Here is an 18,185-nt window from a genome sequence, read left to right on the forward strand (position 1 = left end):
AATACTGGGTCAGTTCTCTTTAGTATTGTTGATCTGTTTGGCTGTGGCCTTCAGCTATTACAAACGATTGCTCATTAATCCTTTAATGAGTAAGGCACAAACTTTAACTGTACACATGCCTTATATATGATTCCAGAATCTGAATGCATGCATCTGTATGTGCGCTGTGTCTTGCACACAACCAAGAGCCAGGTTCTGATTCCCTCACTCATGGTGAGTGGTATCTAAATAATCCTTCTGGTTTCAAATAGGACCACTGGTGAAGTAATGTGTTTTTATTTCAATGTAAGGATAGCATAATCTGTCTCTGAATATGAAATAAAGAACTTCTTTCTAAATAGGTGGCATCCCATAACCTCTAATTTATACAAGAAAACCAGATAGCAACGTTTGTAAAACAGGCATGGACTCCAGTAGCAAACCGTTAGCCTCCCAATTTGTAGAGTTATTTCTCCATCTAGGCCTTTGATCCAGCTTCTATGCACATACAGCCATACACTTTATATTAAAGAATGACATTAACATGATGCTATGCTGAAGCTTAAACTTCTCAGCAGTCAGGAAATCCCATTTATTTGAAAAGTAACTTTAACTTCACCTTTTGTATTTATGCATTATGCAGTTTTCATAACATTGAACATTACATAACATTGAACAATGTGAGCTAGAGGGCTTAAAAGTCCGAATTATATGTTTTTGTAATGAGTATAGTGACTTGTTATGAGCAAGCTAATGAAAAGTCCTTTTGTAACTTGTAAAACTTTCAGATTAATTGTAGTTTTTATAACATAATTGAAATTAAATGTAAATACATTTAAAATTAGTTTAGTGTTTCTCCCTACTAAATATAATATATGATGCAACACAATTAAATTTTTAGCTTTTATTAATAAAATATTAGAAAAAGAACAGGAGTACTTGTGGCACCTTAGAGACTAACAAATTTATTAGAGCATAGACTATATGCATCTGAAGAAGTGGGCTGTAGTCCACGAAAGCTTATGCTTATGCTTATCCTGGTCTTTTTGCGGATACAGACTAACACGGCTGCTACTCTGAAACCTAAAATATTAGATAATTTTGTTACCATATTGGCCATAACCATAAACAAAATTCATTAATTTGACCAGTAGAAAGGATTTGCTGAACCAGATGAGAAGGTTCCATCACGTCTGCTTTTATCACTGGCTTCAATAGAGTTACTGCAGATTCACATCAGTATAACATCTAGCAGAATTTGGACCATTAACTTCAAATGGGACTTCCTGCATGATTCATGTGAAAATGATGTGACATTTGATTAACTATTTTTGCATCTCTACATATTCAACTCAAATTTTTAAATGTTCAGTAAGATACTTAAGCATGTGTCTGATTTTAAGCAAGAGAGTAATTTCAGTAAAGTCACAAGCTTAACGTCAGATACATGCTTACATACCTTGCTGAAATGGGTCTATGCAGTTATTAGAGATGATCAGAAAATGTTTCCTTCCCTTACCTATGAGAAACATTGATAGAAACAAAATCATTTAATTCAAAACTTTCAGCAGAAATTTTAAACTTTTAATAAAAAAGGAAAACGCTGAAAGCTGAAAACGCTGAAAGCTTCTGTTTTTTTAGCTTTTGGGGTTTCTAATAAAAAGGTCTTAGGAAAGTGGACACTTTTTGTGGAAATTTTCATTTTCGTCAAAACCCCAATTTTCCATTGACCAGCCCTACTGATTATGCCAGGAAAGATGAAATCATAACTCATATATACACAAGTGGGCAATGTTTCAAGATTTTTCTGCCTTATTTTTGTGGGTTTAAATCTCAATTTTAATACTGCATCAACATTGTCTTTGTGTTGCGAGCCCACAGAGACAATTAGCTTGAAGATGGGAAGGTTGAGAGAGGAACAGAAAAATGGAGGGCTGAGACCCTTCTGATGTAAGGAGACACAGCAATGTTCATTAAATATTTTCTCCTCAATTTAGCCCTCTATTTCCTCCAATTCGGTTAACCGAAACTCTTTCTAGTTAAAGAAAAGCTGCAGTTCTGCTCTCTCTGCTTATTAATCCTGAGAGAAATAAATATGGTTCATGCAGTTAAAGATACAGCTATAGTTCATGTTGCACAGAAACCGTCTGGATTTGTCAGCAAAGCAGATACCAGCAGTTGATGACTCAATCTGGTGGCACAGTCAACAGTATTCCATAAAGGAAGTGACTCCAGCTTGCAGCTCTTACATATTCTGTTGTCTCTATTTGTAACACCAGTGAATGAATATAGTTTACAGGAAGTGGGAACTTTTGGGGCATTCTAGACCTTGAAACAGGACAGCCTTATGTTTAACTGTACACAGGCCCGACTCCAGACACCAATGCAGCAAGCAGGTGCTTGGGGCGGCCAACGGTAAGGGGTGGGACGTCCGGCTCTTCGGTGGCAATTCTGCAGCAAGTCCCTCAGTTCCTCTTGGAGGGAAGGACCTGCCGCTGAATTGCTGCCGAAGAATGAAATGCTGGAGCCGGCCCTGACTGTACAGGATATACCATACACAATTTGCCATCTCCACCATCAAGCTACTTACCACTTCTGAAAGTATAAACCCTAGAATTCTGCAAGTCATTCGTTTCTTAGACCAATTCCAAAAGATTGGCATTCCAGGGGCCTGATTCTCCTCTCTCTTATATTGGTCTTAACGGTCAGGATTTGTATTAATGTGCTAAGATAGCATTACTATATTCTAGCACATATTGAAGTAATTTATATCCTTCATATCACAGTATAAATAATAATTTTGTTCCTTACTGCCACAATGATAGGAGTAAAGAAAGACCAGCAAAGTTTCCACCAGATGCAGGGTCTGTATCCCACCATCTCCTGGATGTTGTCATAAAATCTGTTAACACCTAGAACATAGAAATAAAAAGAAGAAATGCCAGATGATGAAAGCATAACGGGTCTGAGATAATAAAGACCCTTTTAATGCACATTCAGTAATGTGGTCAAGGAGCATTTCTCTCAAAGTCTATGAAAAACTTCGCAGTTAATTGAACAGGAGAAAAAAATGCATGCAAATGGCATGAAAAACAGGACTTTTATACATTGTTCTCATTGCATCACACTGAGAAAGGAGGCTATGTGTCAAATCAGTGACGTTGTACCCATTGCTGCCAGCAGTCAATTTAGCTCCAGGAGTATGCTGAAAAGTTCCTTAACATCATTAGATTGCAATGACAACACTATCACCCAGGTTAGCAAAAACTCCTCAAGCTTTGTTAGAATATAAGAGACTTAGTCTGGGATTTTCTAAAGAAGCCTTCATAATCTCAGCCTTAACTAGTAGGAGAGGGAACGAGAGTGTTCTTTAATGCCTTATATGGATGCATTAGTTGCAAACAGCAGTTTTTGTTTACATGTATGATGTACCACTATTCTGTCATCCTCCAAAAAGTGCAAACCTGCAGATCTGTGTATTGTCCTCATCTGGGATACCTTCTGTTACATTTCTTTTTTATTCATATGTTGGATTCATATGGTGTATTGTTCCTTTCCATCCAAATATGGTTTATTCCTATTAAAGACCTCCAAAGCCCATTATATGCAATGGACTCCCACTGACTTCCGTGGGCTTTTGATCAAGCCCACAATGAAAATAAAAGTTGCTAAATTGTTCCTGTCTGACACAGAAATGATGATTGTTACCATTCTGTCTTGGACAAGCATAATGAGGCAAATGGTAGTCAGCAAAGCCCTTACGTAAAGATTCACATATGGACATGACCATTTTTGGCATAAGCATGGAACTGGGGCCCCAACTCAATATCAAACTTGCAAACACCCAGGGCAGAATATGGTATACCAGGGGTCGGCAACGTTCGGCACGCGGCTCGCCAGGGTAAGCACCCTAACAGGCTGGGCCAGTTTATTTACCTGCTGACGCGGCAGGTTCGGCCAATTGCGGCCCCCATTCACCGCGGTTCGCCGTCCCGGGCCAATGGGGGCGGTGGGAAGTGGCGTGCGCTGAGGGATATACTGGCTGCGGCTTCCTGCTGCCCCCATTGGCCCGGGACGGCGAACTGCGGCCAATGGGGGCCGCGATCGGCCAAACCTGCCACGTCAGCAGGTAAATAAACTGGCCCGGCCCACTAGGGTGCTTACCCTGGCGAACTGTGTGCCGAACGTTGCCGACCCCTGTGGTATACATTTTGTTGCCTTGCTTGTGTACAGACAGCAACTTTTTTTCAGCAAGGCTTTTAATCTTCAAAAGAAAAAAATTGGGCCAATCTGTTCTGCATTCCTGTGTATCACTCCAGCAGCGAAGACACAACTAGAGCTGAATTGGAAGAAAACGTCCTCATTCTAACACAGGATTACAAATAAATATGAAGACACACATGTAGCACTTTCCTTCACACAACTGCTGATATTATTCTCTGGGGTGTTTTAGAGAGGCGTACACCATAGACCAAATTCTACACTAAGATGTGCATAGCCTTCCAGGCCCTCGGGAGGTTGTACTCACGTGAATGAAAGCAAAATCTGCCCCCAAATTTAGGTAAACAGAATACTGAACAAAATGGGTCTTAAGTGAAATTGGCTCATCTTTTTCACAAAACTTATAGTCTCACTACCCCATGCAGCATAAAGAGACGAACACATCACATACCATAGCACCAGGATATAGAGATACACTCAAAGAATACAAGAAACAATAGGCTCATTCCACTTGCAGAGTAGTAGTCAAACAGCTTGAACACATATATTCCACCCTACGAGATATAAGAAACAAATGACTGAAGTTAGCACATTTCACCTGGTATTTGTTTTGAAGACAGGTTAACATTTCTCATTAATATTTTTGTAGTTATCTATTATTATTATTTTATAATTATTATTTAAAATTGTAGTTTATATAGTAATTTTCTGAAAAGCTATATAATGCTTAAGATTGTATTGATTTCCTTTTAAGAGATCAGTAGTTACCAAGAACTAGAATAATGTTAACTAATTAGCTTGCATATGTAAATTACAAACTCCTGATTGGCTCTGCACTTAGTAATTTTTCTGAACTAATTTGCAACCAGTCAATCATAATAAAAATGTTAATAATAATACTTTTTTGTTTCATAGTGTTGCCATTTAAGGATTTCAAAGATCCTTAGGAACCTTGGAAGAGATTCCCAACTGCGGTAAATCAGCATAGCTCTATTTACTTCAATATGCTAATCTTTGCGTCTTTAGCAAATCTTTAGAGGGTAATGATAGTTTTTGTTGATCTCCACTTTCTGCCCTCTTTAGTAGATTTCCTTATACATATATTAACCTTATAGCCACAGTGGAGGGTTTTTTCCATTCTTCAGCTTCTTAGTGAACTTGATTGAAACTATAAACATTGTAGGTAAGCTTGAAAAATAAAAAATCCTTTATATAAAACTTACCTGAGTAATATTGGACAGTCCTATCAGATAGGAAATAACGCACACTACAGCAATGAAGATTTCTCTTCGATTGCGTAGTAACTTTGGAAATTCATCCACCAAAGCTGTTATGAATCCTTCCACAGTACAGAACTGCAAGTAGAGTTACAGGTTATACACAACACAATAAAACTGCGGTGTTAGATTTAGAGCAACATTTTCAAAAGCATTCAGCGCTGCCCTCCAGCTGCTCCCATTGAAGTTAATGGAAAATTTAGTAGGTGCAGTCGTAGGCCAATGCTGTATACTTCTGAAAATCCCTTTTACTGGTTATTAAAATCTATGCAAAAAATTATCCTTCTGGCACAACTCTTACAAATTAACATATGTTTCATACGTTCAAGTGTTGTTTCTTTTGTGATGGAAGAAGTGCATACAGCCTAAGCAAACAATTGTGCATGTGCTTGATTGGGATTTCTTACACGCAGAACATTAAATAATGCATAAAATCTTGCCAGACTGGGCACCTCAATTGGAAGGTGAAAAACTCAGGGTTGGATCCTCATTTGGTGTATATCACCATAGCTCCATTCAGTCAATGGAATAATGCCAGTCTACACCAGCTGAGGATCTGAAACCCCATAGGGAAACTTAAGAAAAATTACCAATAGAAAATTATTTCTGTGATGACAACTGAAATCATGCAAGCCTGCCGTATGTGAAGTTACAGTCGTTTTTAGAACTGAAATCATGATTTAGCCAATATTTGCAGTTCTTCTTATTAATGAAACATTTCATGCACTATAACTGATGGAGGAGTTAGACAGAAAAAAGAAGAAAGCCTGACAGCCTGTGGACATATCTTGTTTGTAATAATATTAGACTATCTTCCTCAGCTATTACAGTAGCCTAGAGACAAGATCTCTCAAGAATATTTTTGACCCAATTAATTTCACAGTAGTTCCCCAGAGTGAATGTTGTGGTTTATTGTTTTTCAATTAACTCCAGGCTTGACGAAGGAAATAGCAAAAATAAGAATCTTTGGTTTCTTTTCATATCTCTTGGCAAAATGCCTTGCTTTTCTTTTTTGTTTTTTAAACACTTCTTGGCAATGGCTGCAATCAATCAGTTTGGTTATCAGAAAAACACAGAAGTTGGTTCTAATTAATTAAAGACTATCGCAGTACTAATCATATGTAAGCAGTCCTGCAGGTTCGCATATGTACTATCAATGCCATATGATTTAGTAATCAAATGGAGAATTGTTATTTGCTAAGGCCCCTTACACTGCAACTGTGTTTATGGATCCCTGCATCTATGATGAACTTCAGAACGGCTTTATACAGGGATTTCATGCTTGTGACCAGTGGCAGAATCATGGTCTACAAAGGTATTTTGTAAATTAATGGAATTTAGAGAAAATGAAAATACTATCACTCCTTTGGCAATTAAAATATTAGCCATCTAGTCCCTTTATGTGCTGGAAATATGTTCTTGTAGCTGTATGAAGTTTTCCATTTTTTTAAGCACTCTAAGTCCCGAAAAGATTTTCTCCAAAGTGTGATTCTTTAGCATCTTGTTTTTCAATACGGCAAACTGGCAGAACAGCCGAGCTCTGTACTGACTATTCATTCCCAGGTGAAATTGAAGATTAAGGTTAACATGTATAAAGTCCTTCCTGGTTTAGGCCCCGGTATCTTAGAGACCTGCTTCCTTTCCACACACTACAATGACAACTGTGCTAGGCTGTCTCTCTTCTGTTTGTCCCTCAGGTGCCAGAGACAAGGTTTTTCAGTAGTAGACATTTGCCTCTTGAATTTGCACCTATGGGTTATTCTTCTAATTCTGCAATTTACTACATTTAGAATGAGATGCAACATGGCCTCCTGGTCCACATCTTCTGCTAGTTGTAGGTTCTTGAGTCTCCTTCCACTTGGTTTATAGCTAGACTTTTCCAGCTATCAGTTTAGCTGTTAAGTCAGGCGCTGCAGGGAGCCATAGTGTATATAATTCCTTTGTCAGGAAATATTTGTTGCATCTAAACCTTTAAACTATGTCCAAATATTGCCTCAGTGATGGACACCTCAGAAATGTTTATAATCAACAATATAAAATTGTTAATAATTAAGGAGGAGGCCCTTTTGTTTGGAGAGTACATATCCTACATACTGTACCTACTTTTGTTGTAGCCGTTGACTCTGAGGTTTGGAACTAGCAGTTCCTGTGGAAAGGAAAGTGGCTCAGTACCAGTTGCTGGCCTTCAGAATATCCCAAACCCTTAGGTCCCCTCCCCCAGCTGTCTACCCCATTGCACTAGAAGTGGTCCTGTACTCAGTGATAGCTTACAGTGTGAAATGCACAGAAAGAGATACTGTCTGTTATTAGAAAGACAAGGTGAATCACCAATAAAAGATATTTACCTCACTCACCTTGCCTCTCTAATATCCTGGCACCAACATGGCTACAACAACACTGCATACTGTTTGTCATGTCATACATATTACAGAAAATAAAGTATTTTTAAAAGAATCAACAGTAAGCAACATTACCTGGCTGTCAATTCCAAGCATAAGCAACATGGAGAAGAACAGAATTGCCCACAATGGAGAGACAGGTAACTGTGTCACGGCTTCTGGATAAGCTAAAAATGCCAGTCCAGGACCTGGTAACAGAAAGAAGAGATGGGTTATTAATTGTATATCTTTATTTTAGCTTTGATACAATGCAACAGGGTGGTGAAGGTATTTGCACACTATGGTACTTCTGTTTTTGGTTTGTTTGCCAGTCTGAAGACTAATGAGGTGCAAGTTGGGGTGGGATAGCTATATCAGGGAAATAATAGAGAGAAAATAAACTCTGCTATAGAGAAAAAAGTAAGTGGTACCTCAGGTTCAAATGTTTTAAATTAGAAGTAGTTCAAAATGCTGCTCCTAAAAGGCTGCCTTCGTGAGTTTCGATACTGCAAATATGCTTGCCTCTCTGGGACAGAATTTGCATCATCTTCAGGCTCCTTGGTGAACTATCTCTGCCTTTAACCTACACTCAAACAGTTGGTGATAGCTATAACTACAGCCAGAACAGTCCTTAGGAAATGTGGAGACAGTTCCCCTCTGATATATGCAGAATAGATAAAAGGAATATCAAAGATAACTCTGATAGAGATGTAGATTCACTTTCCAGTATTTAGAATAGGACCATTTGCTATTTCATGGAATAATTTCTATTGCAATATACATTACTCTAACATAAGAAGTATCTTCTGACAGTGGTCAGGGCCAGATGCTTCAGAGAGAATGAACAGAACAGGGCAATTTTGAATGATCCATCCCGTCGTCCAGCACCAGCTTCTGGCAGTTGGAGGTTTAAGGACACCTGGACCATGAAGTTGCATTCCTGGCCATCTGGATAATAGACACTGATGGACTTATCCGCCATGAATTTATCTAATTATTGTTTGAACTCAGTTCACAACATCCCCTGGCAACGAGTTTCACAGGATGACTTCGCACTATGTGAAAAAGTACTTCCTTTTGTTAGTTTTAAACCTTCTGCCTATTAATTTCATCTGGTGATGACTAGTTCTTGTGTTATATGAAAGGGTAAGTAGCATTTCCCTATTCACTTTCTCCAAACCATTCATGATTTTATCGACCTCTACCATGTCCCCCCTTAAACGTCGCAGTCTTTTTAAACTCTCTTCGTTTGGAAGGTGTTCCATGCCCCTTCTTATTTTCTTTGCCCTTCTCTGTACCTTTTCCAATTCGAATATATCTTTTTTGAGATAAGGCAACCAGAACTGCACACTGTATTCAAAGTGTGGGCATACCGTGGATTTATATAGTAGCATTATGATATTTTCTGTTTTATTATCTATTCCTTTCCTAATGGTTCATAACATTCTGTTCGCTTTTTTGACTGCTGCTGCACATTGAGCAGATGTATTCAGGGAACTATCCACGATGACTCAAAGATCTCCTTCTTGAGTGGTAACAGCTAATTTAGATCCCACCATTTTGTATGTGTAGTTGTGATTATTGTTTCCAATGTGCATTACTTTGCACTTTTCAGCATTGAATTTCAGCTGCCATTTTGTTGCCCACTCACCTAGTTTAGGAAGATCCTTCTTTAATATTTTGCTTTCAGCTTTGGACTTAACTATTTTGAGTCATTTTGTGTCAACCGCAAATTTTGCCACGTCACTGTTCACTCCTTTGTCCAGATCATTTATGAATACATAGAACAGCACTGGTACCAGTATTCATGGTCTTTTTACTATGAAGCTCAAGGGGTGGAAGGTGAAGGGGGAAATGACCCTTATTAAAAAAGGAAAGAGTGTGTTTTTGTTGTCCTAGCACACTGGGAACTAGCTGTTGGTAGGTTGATGGAGAAACTCATTATAGTCTAAAGTAATCATAGAAATAAAATTGGAGTGCCTCTTCCTAAAGTGGATATCCTAGTTATTAACTGTAAATTTAATATAATCTTTATTCAGCTTTCACAGAAAATAAGTACATCTGTGATAACTGGCAGGGACATATTGTAGCTTTTGGAACAGCAAAGCAGCAAACAACATTAGATATCTGAATGTTATCATCTTCCAAGATGCTTACCTTCCAATATCCTCATTGCATATACTTTGATCTTTGCTGATCAGCATTATTAAATATGATTGGAATGCCTCCCACATGGCAAAAATCCCAGAAAGAGAAATATGGCCTTGCTTTTGCTGTGTTCATATGCACCAATGAAACAGAGTAGAGGTTGTGATGGTAGTGTCTTTAAAACTCTCTTGCTTCATACTACTTTTTACAAAATGAAATTGGAGCATTTAGAGAAAATGGTGTCAGGAATAAATACATCAAGACTCAAAGACCAAATATTTCAGATTGCAGCTTGCAATCTCGTCAGAAAAGATGTCATGTATTATCAAGCCTACGTGTTTAAAAAGAATATTAGAGGTGGTCCCAACCCAATATAGCAGATCTGCATTGCTCCATAATTTTGGGTTGTGGATTCTGAACTAGGATCTGCATCCAAATTTAGGGGTTAGTTCCTATCTCTGGATCAGACCAAAAATCCCAGCTCCAAACACCCTTGAACTAATGTGCATATAATATACCATGTATGAAATCCACATGTGGACCCTAGTTCCTGTCTAATAATAATGATGCCCTACACCTAACAAAAGGGAGCAAACATTATTCACAGCTTAATCCAAATCACACTCTGATTATATATATAAAAAGCAGGATATGAACCACATTTTTTCCAGTGTTGCTTCATGAGCTGATAAGCAAAACAGAGTCTGCTTCCAAAATCAAATCCCAGCAGGAACATGGAACTGCCAAACCAGATCTGGCTATTGCACAGCATCTGTAGTGTAATTGTCAAATGAAATATACATAATATTCCAAAAGCCAGAGACATAGCAAATGTCATAGGATGCCTTTCCCAATTTATGTAGCCTATCTCCTGTTTGTGAAATCTAGGGAATGCCATCTAGCTGGTATTTTTCATTACTATTTGCATATTTTATTATACCAACATCGCTGAGAGAAGTAGCATTACAGCACTATACAGAGCAGAGAGTCATGTGCTCTCTGATTCTACAGAAAGGCTTTTTACAAGAGCAGCTGCTGATAATATTGATTAAAATCGAAGTCCAAAGACAGCCATATCATAGTTTCATGATACTGCATATTACTTTTTCAGAATCAAGGAGAGGTGAAGCTCTGAATATGTGGAAGAAAAAAATATTGACAAATAAAATCCAAAACAAGTACCATGTATTAAGTCCTATATCAACATTAGAAGAGTTTGCTTCAAGATTAGAAACCAACACAACTCTCTGAACTAGTCCACTTCTGTCTTAACTCTCTCTCCACTGTCCAAACATCATTGGGTAAAGTAGTATTTTGGGGAAAACAAACAAACATAATTATAACACAAAATAAACATTACTAGCCCATTCATGATCTCTTAGCACATTAACTGTGTTTTATTTAACATGGAGTGCTTTTTTGTAAACTGGGTCGAAAGTGGGTTTTTTAAAATTCAGGAAGGTCATTTAATAATTTCCCCATAACTGTATTGCTCTCATAACTATTCTGTAATTGTGGGTCATTCTGATATTTGTCTGGTATTTTAAAAATGTAAGAACAAAACTGTAAAGAGAGATTTCAGAGTAGCAGCTGTGTTAGTCTGTATCCGCAAAAAGAACAGGAGTACTTGTGGCACCTTAGAGACTAACAAATTTATTAGAGCATAAGCTTTCGTGGACTACAGCCCACTTCTTCGGATGCATCTTATGCGCTAATAAATTTGTTAGTCTCTAAGGTGCCACAAGTACTCCTGTTCTTTTTGTAAAGAGAAAATGACCCACACTGAAAACATTCTCGCTGTTTCTGTTTCCTTTCTGCTCATCTCACATTGTAAGGAAGAGCCCAGGAGATCTTGCCAAGAATTGTTGGTGATGGTGATGCTGCTGCCCACCTTAGAACCTTTAGCATAGTATTAATAGGACTCACCTGAGATGTGGGAGACCAAGGTTCAGTTCCCTCTCCAGGCTTTAGAGTGATGCTCACTCTCTTTCTGGCCCAAGGAAAATTTAAGTATTTATCCACAGTGGAACAGCTTCAACAGGAGAGATTGAGGGAGCCCCCCTTAGCACAATGGGCAGAGCCCCTCTTAGCACCTGAGAAAAAGACCCCTGTTCAAATCCTCTCGCCTCCTCAGACAGCGGGGGGAATTAAACCTGAGTCTCCCACATCCCAAGACAGTGATCTAACCACTGGGCTAACAGTTATAAGCAGGGTTTGGCCACAACCACCTCTGGCTTGAATTTGAATGGGATCCGATCCAGTAGCCGGTGACTGAGTGTGAGTATCGGATCAGGCCCTGCACATGAGCTAGGCAAACAAATGCCTGTTTTCCCCTGCTCTGTGGATTGCTCTGGGACTTAGACTTGAGACAGGCGACTGGATGCCTAGAGTGAGGCAGCAATGCAGTTGCCCAAAGGCAGGAGGGAAGTTTTACTTCAAACACATAGGCCCCAGGTGAGTTTAGGTACCAACAGTGTTCGGTGGCAGCCTAGCAGGACTTTTGTGGACCACAGTAGAACCTAAAATGGGGACTTAAGTGCCTAAGGACCTTTGTGGATCTGAGCCTCAGGTGCCTCAGAATGCATTTAGAAGCCTAACATTTGGCACCCAGTTTTGGAATTGTTGGCAACTGTTCACAGATGCCACTGGAAATCTTTATGCAGTCACATAGAAATCAAATGCACAACTCAAGAAGGTTATTTCTCACACCATTGACTTTCACAGCCATCAAATGGGAACTTTACATGTCCTTACAGGTTTCTGGCTAATTCCTCTGTGCCTATATTCTGCTTAAGACAGTTAACATGCTTGCGATTCAAGTTCTATTCATAAGAAGACCAGAAGGTATTTTATAATTGGGTTATTCATAATAACATGGTAAGACACACTACTCTGCTGTCCCACAGCCAGTGACTTACAGTTATCAGCATGTTCCTCCATGAGGTTACAGTTGCTGTGTATCTGTATGGATATCTGGAATGGCAACTGACTCGTGGCAACCATCAGCTCTAGTAAGCTAAGCTTTTTCACTTGCGGTCAAGTCAGTGAATTTCAAGCAAAATACAGCAGATTCCTGCTAACCAGGAGACCCAACTTATTGTCCTAATAAAACAATTGTCCTGATAAGGGGCCCAATCCTGCTCCCATTGCTAACAGAAGTTTTGCCATTGACTTGGAGAGGCACAGGGTCATGTCGCTAGAAAATAAATCAGTAAGGAAAAAGTAATGACCATATTGGAAAGTTGGACAATGAAATAATGAATGAATGAGTACAAATAGACAAACAGAACAGATTGTCGCTGCATTTCATCTGTATTTATTCTACTTTGGGAACCATCACAGCAAAGGGCTGGTGCGCAGATTTTCACACCTGTTTAACACCCAGTTAAGCACCTGACTGGCTGAACGGGTCCCCATTTGTTAATATTGTCTCCTGTAAGTAGCAGTCCCTGTCATCCATTCTCCTTAGCACAAGCTGGATCCCTAGTAGGTGCCCTAAGAGCTGGGTTTGCTAATAAGTAACTCAGTTAGGCAGTCATCCCGTTCAGTGTTAACTGCTTTAGGGCCCTATAATCAGGGCCGGCTCCAGGCACCAGCGGAGGAAGCGGCACATGCTAAGGGGCGGCATTCTGTTCATTCTTGGGACGGCACAGTCCGGGCGGCCTTTTTTTTTTTTTGCTTTGGCAGTTTGGGCTTTTTTTTTTCTTGATTGGGGTGGGAAAAATGGTAGAGCTGGCATTGCCTATACTGGACTGCCTTGAGAGACTTGAAACAATTCATATTCATCTCTCTTTCTCTCTCTGTATGTGTGTATAAGGTGCAACTGAGTTAACAAGAAGCTGAAGGGCCTAATAGGGGAAATATTAAATATGTTGATAATCAATCAGTAACAAATTAATCAAGAACCAATAATCAATAGCATTTTTAATTGCAATTACAAGTTCAATAAGTAACATTCCCTCAAGTTCAGATTTGTTCAACAACAACTGACTTGGGATAAGTCAGCTTTGATTGGATGTATTAATCAAACAGTTAGTAAGACAGCACATGCACAGAGAGGCATATAATTAACAAAAGCTGTGGAAGAACTTCCCTGTAGTTTCTCACAGCACGTGTCCAGTTTGCTGATGGTCTTTCCTCCTCATAATTTCTTGGGGGTAATTATGTCCTTGTTACCCTTCATTGTTTATTATTCTGGCCAGGGCTGTTCTGGCTGTGTAGGGCACCCAAAAATTTGGGGCACCCCTGGGTCTTAGTGTCCACCCTCACACTTGTTCCTATCTCTGTTCTGACCCTTCCTGCAGACTCCCAACACAGCTGGCTGCTGCAGCTTGGTGAGTCTTCCTCCAGAGGGGATATAGTACTTAAAAGTGAAAAAGCCTGCCAGATCTATTAGCACAATATTGAAACTGTTAAAGGGCCATTCAAGTGGTAATGAAGCCATTTAACAGACATTTGCCAACCTCCAGGTATATACTGTCAGTTTCTGAATTTACTGACAAAAACTGTTGTGCATTACTGTAATATTTACTTTACTCAGAACATGTTAGTCTACAGGACCTTAGTTTAAAATTTGTTTTAAAAATATTTAATTAGTGTGTTACTGAAGATTATAAAATCACATATCTAAAAAATCCTTGGATAGATTTTTAGATGCACAATCTGAATATTCATCTTTAGCCTTAAATGCTTGGATCTTCAGACATATAGTTTTTTAAATAAATCCTTCAAAAGACCACCCTGATCTAAAATACACATGTAAGCCTGGGCTGTCATCAGTCATAGGGGCACCAGTTTAATAATACTGCATAGGGCCCCATAAATCCTAAGGACAGCCCTGATTCTGGCCCCTGGCTATTGCCTCTTTTGGTACACACAGGTTGTGCAAACGTTCGGAACAAAAATGGTGTAACCAGCCTGATTTTGTTGGCAGCTCAGAACTCAGAGTAGGTTTGTGGAAACTTTCTCAATATCACAAGGTTTCTCCAAACCAGGTGGAAACATGGACATTTCAACTAACCTTCACTTTTATTTTTAGTTCATTGAAATCAAACTAGCTGGGTTTGCTAATAAGTGACTAATTTCACTAACCTTCACTTTTATTTTTAGTTCATTGAAATCAAACTAAGCAAAAACTCAACAGATGTTTCTAAAGTTCCCTGTTTCATTGCAACTTTCCACCTGTCTCAACACCTGCTAGTTAGTCCTTTCATATGCCCTTTACTGGATAATGTAATCCATTACAAATCTTGGAGTTACTATATTGTAAAAATACAGTTCAAAATAGGTTAAGGGTTACTACACAATGAAATTCCATTCTTCATTAGACATCTTTATCTTAACTGCAAAGCAGCATGGGAGGCTTGTGCTCCAGCAAGCCCTAAAACCTTTCTTGGACTATCTTAAGTGTGAACAAATAATTAAATGGAATTATTGGATAAAATATATATTGCTGTAAACAGACTAATGGATACCACTGAATTGCTTAAAGAAATAGGTTGCCTACCTGATGCTGCAACATCTGCAAGAGACCTCTTTGTGACATTAGCCATGAATCCAACAATGGAGAAGATGACAAAGCCAGCAAACATACTTGTGCATGAATTTATGCAGCACACTATGATGGAATCCCTGAAAAAAAGAAAAAGGTGCATTAGACTAATAAATAAAGCAATACTGATTACCTTCCAATACTTTCTATTATCCTCATGAGAGGAAAGACGATGGTCTTATGGTTAAGGCACTTGACTGGGGACTCAGCACTTCTGGATTCAATTCTTTGACATACTTTCTCTGTGACCTTGGACAAGTCACATAATTTCTCTGGGCTTCAATTCACTATTAGTAAAATGGGGATACTACTACTTTGGTCTTTTCTATTTAGATTCTTTGATCTTAGGATCCAGAAATGTTTCTTGCTACATATTTGTACAGCCCCCAGCACAGTGCAGCCCTGATCAAAGTAGGGATGACTAAGTCCTACTATAATACATATAACAATACGTTTACCTGTAAACATTGTTGTGGAAAGGGTTGTAACTTCCAAGAGCAATCAGTGAACCAAGACCCAAACCATAGGAGAAAAAAATCTGCGTGGCAGCATCAAGCCAGACCTAATTGCAGAAAGCAAATTTTTTTTACTATGCGTAGATGTACACTTTGATGGCTGCTTAGATACTTTGTTAATGGTGAGCAATTAGCATGGAACTTTGGTTTACAAGAATTAAATGTTTACCTCAGAATCAGAAAGCTTACTGAAGTTAGGAGTGATATAGAATAAAATGCCTTCCTTTGCCCCAGGCAGTGTCACTCCACGGAAGAACAGGATAACCAGCATGATGTATGGATAAGTAGCGGAGAAATATACCACCTAACAGAAAGAAACAAGGAATTGTAAGCATGGAGTTAGAATGGGCTCTTTACATTAACTTTCAATTGCTTTAGCTACTTGCTTCACAAGAATACAGTGATAGGAACCCAGATTTGTTTTTCAATCCGGAATGCTGGGCAAGGGTCAAATTTGGTGGGGAAGTGATGGTATACTGCTCTTTATTCCCACATACCAGGTCCAGAATCCTCTACTCACCAAATGTAAATAACATCCCCCTCCAACTGCTCTGCCACCTGCTCTTAGGGCCAGAGGCTGGGGAGAGGTCAGGGTTGCCCCTGAGGCACTGGTTCACACTGCTCTTGTCCTCATTGCTGGCAGTGTGAGCACCAGTGCTGCCATGCAGAGCTCAGCCTGGAGGAGAGCACCATATGGCTCTGTTCTTCCCATCCCATGAGCTCTATCCCTGATAGCAGAGATCTGCTCCTACATCAGGGAGAGGGGAGAGGTGGAAGACATTTGTTGGTGACAGAATTTCCCTGCATTGGTTCTTGACATCATCTGGCTTCCAAAAGCCCTGGGATAGGTTGTTGTGAAGTCAGGCCACAAAAATGGATTGGCTGCCTCCTGGGAAAGTATGAAAGGAGGAGGAGAAGGGAAATTCTGGATGGCAGCCATTTCTTTTGAACAGGCTAAGTGTCCAACTATCAGCTTAACCTGAAAGTGGAGAGTGAGAAGAATGCTTTCAATTGGTCACATCAAAATTTATGTGCGAAATTCACTTCAGTGCCGTATGGTAACATCCCTAGAGTGGAGTCTGAATCTGACAGCTACACTATGGTTATGTCTACACTACCGCTGTATGCTCCAATGATTGATACACCCGGGGTTGATTTAGCGGGGTCTAGTGAAGACCCTCTAAATTGATGGCAGAGCTCTCTCTGGTCAACCCCGGTACTCCACCCTGAACAAGAAAAGTAAGGTAAGTCAATGAGAGAGTGTCTCCCGTCGACCCAGTGCTGTGTAGACACCGCAGTAAGTCGACCTAAGCTACTTGAAAAACGTAGCTGGAGTTGCATAACTTAGGTTAACTTACTGCAGTAGTGTAGACATAGCCCTAGTTCTCTCTTCAGATAAGTGGCAAATCATCTGAATGTCATCTTCAGTCTATATATGAAGGGAGCATAAGTGATCTCTCTCCTGCCATCCATCTCCACCCTCTGACAAACAGAGGCTAGGGACACCATTCCTTACCCATCCTGGCTAATAGCCATGAATTTATCCAGTTCTCTTTTAAACACTGTTATAGCCCTAGCCTTCACAACCTTCTCAGGCAAGGAGTTCCACAAGTTGACTGTGCGCTGTGTGAAGAAGAACTTCCTTTTATTTGTTTTAAACCTGCTGCCCATTAATTTCATTTGGTGGCCCCTAGTTCTTGTATTATGGGAATAAGTAAAGAACTTTTCCTTATCCACTTTCTCCACATCACTCATGATTTTATATACCTCTAGCATATCCTCCCTTAGTCTCCTCCTTTCCAAGCTGAAAAGTCCTAGCCTCTTTAATCTCTCCTCATATGGGACCCGTTCCAAACCTCTAATCATTTTAATTGTCCTTCTCTGAACCTCTTCTAGTGCCAGTATGTATTTTTTGAGATGAGGAGACCACATCTGTACGCAGTATTCAAGATGTGGGCGTACCATCGATTTATATAAGGGCAATAATATATTTTCCGTCTGATTCTCTATCCCCTTTTTAATGATTCCTAACATCCTGTTTGCTTTTTTGACCGCCTTTGCACACTGTGTGGACGTTTTCAGAGAACTATCCACGATGACTCCAAGATCCAAGGGA

General features: G+C 39.5%; 1 protein-coding gene across 1 annotated transcript in view; it reads right to left on the reverse strand.

The window, feature by feature from the left end:
• Positions 1 to 18,185, reverse strand: part of SLC6A1 (solute carrier family 6 member 1) — a 105,394-nt gene that overhangs the window by 9,034 nt on the left and 78,175 nt on the right. The window contains exons 7-13 of the mRNA XM_034775331.1: positions 16,239 to 16,373; positions 16,013 to 16,116; positions 15,510 to 15,634; positions 7,952 to 8,064; positions 5,424 to 5,555; positions 4,652 to 4,754; positions 2,791 to 2,891 (exon numbers count right to left, since the gene is read on the reverse strand). Of these exons, the coding sequence (XP_034631222.1) occupies positions 2,791 to 2,891; positions 4,652 to 4,754; positions 5,424 to 5,555; positions 7,952 to 8,064; positions 15,510 to 15,634; positions 16,013 to 16,116; positions 16,239 to 16,373 (813 nt within the window). The remainder of the gene's footprint in view (positions 1 to 2,790; positions 2,892 to 4,651; positions 4,755 to 5,423; positions 5,556 to 7,951; positions 8,065 to 15,509; positions 15,635 to 16,012; positions 16,117 to 16,238; positions 16,374 to 18,185) is intronic.

The sequence above is a fragment of the Trachemys scripta genome, chromosome 7, assembly GCF_013100865.1.
Source record: "Trachemys scripta elegans isolate TJP31775 chromosome 7, CAS_Tse_1.0, whole genome shotgun sequence".
Classification (NCBI taxonomy): domain Eukaryota; kingdom Metazoa; phylum Chordata; order Testudines; family Emydidae; genus Trachemys; species Trachemys scripta.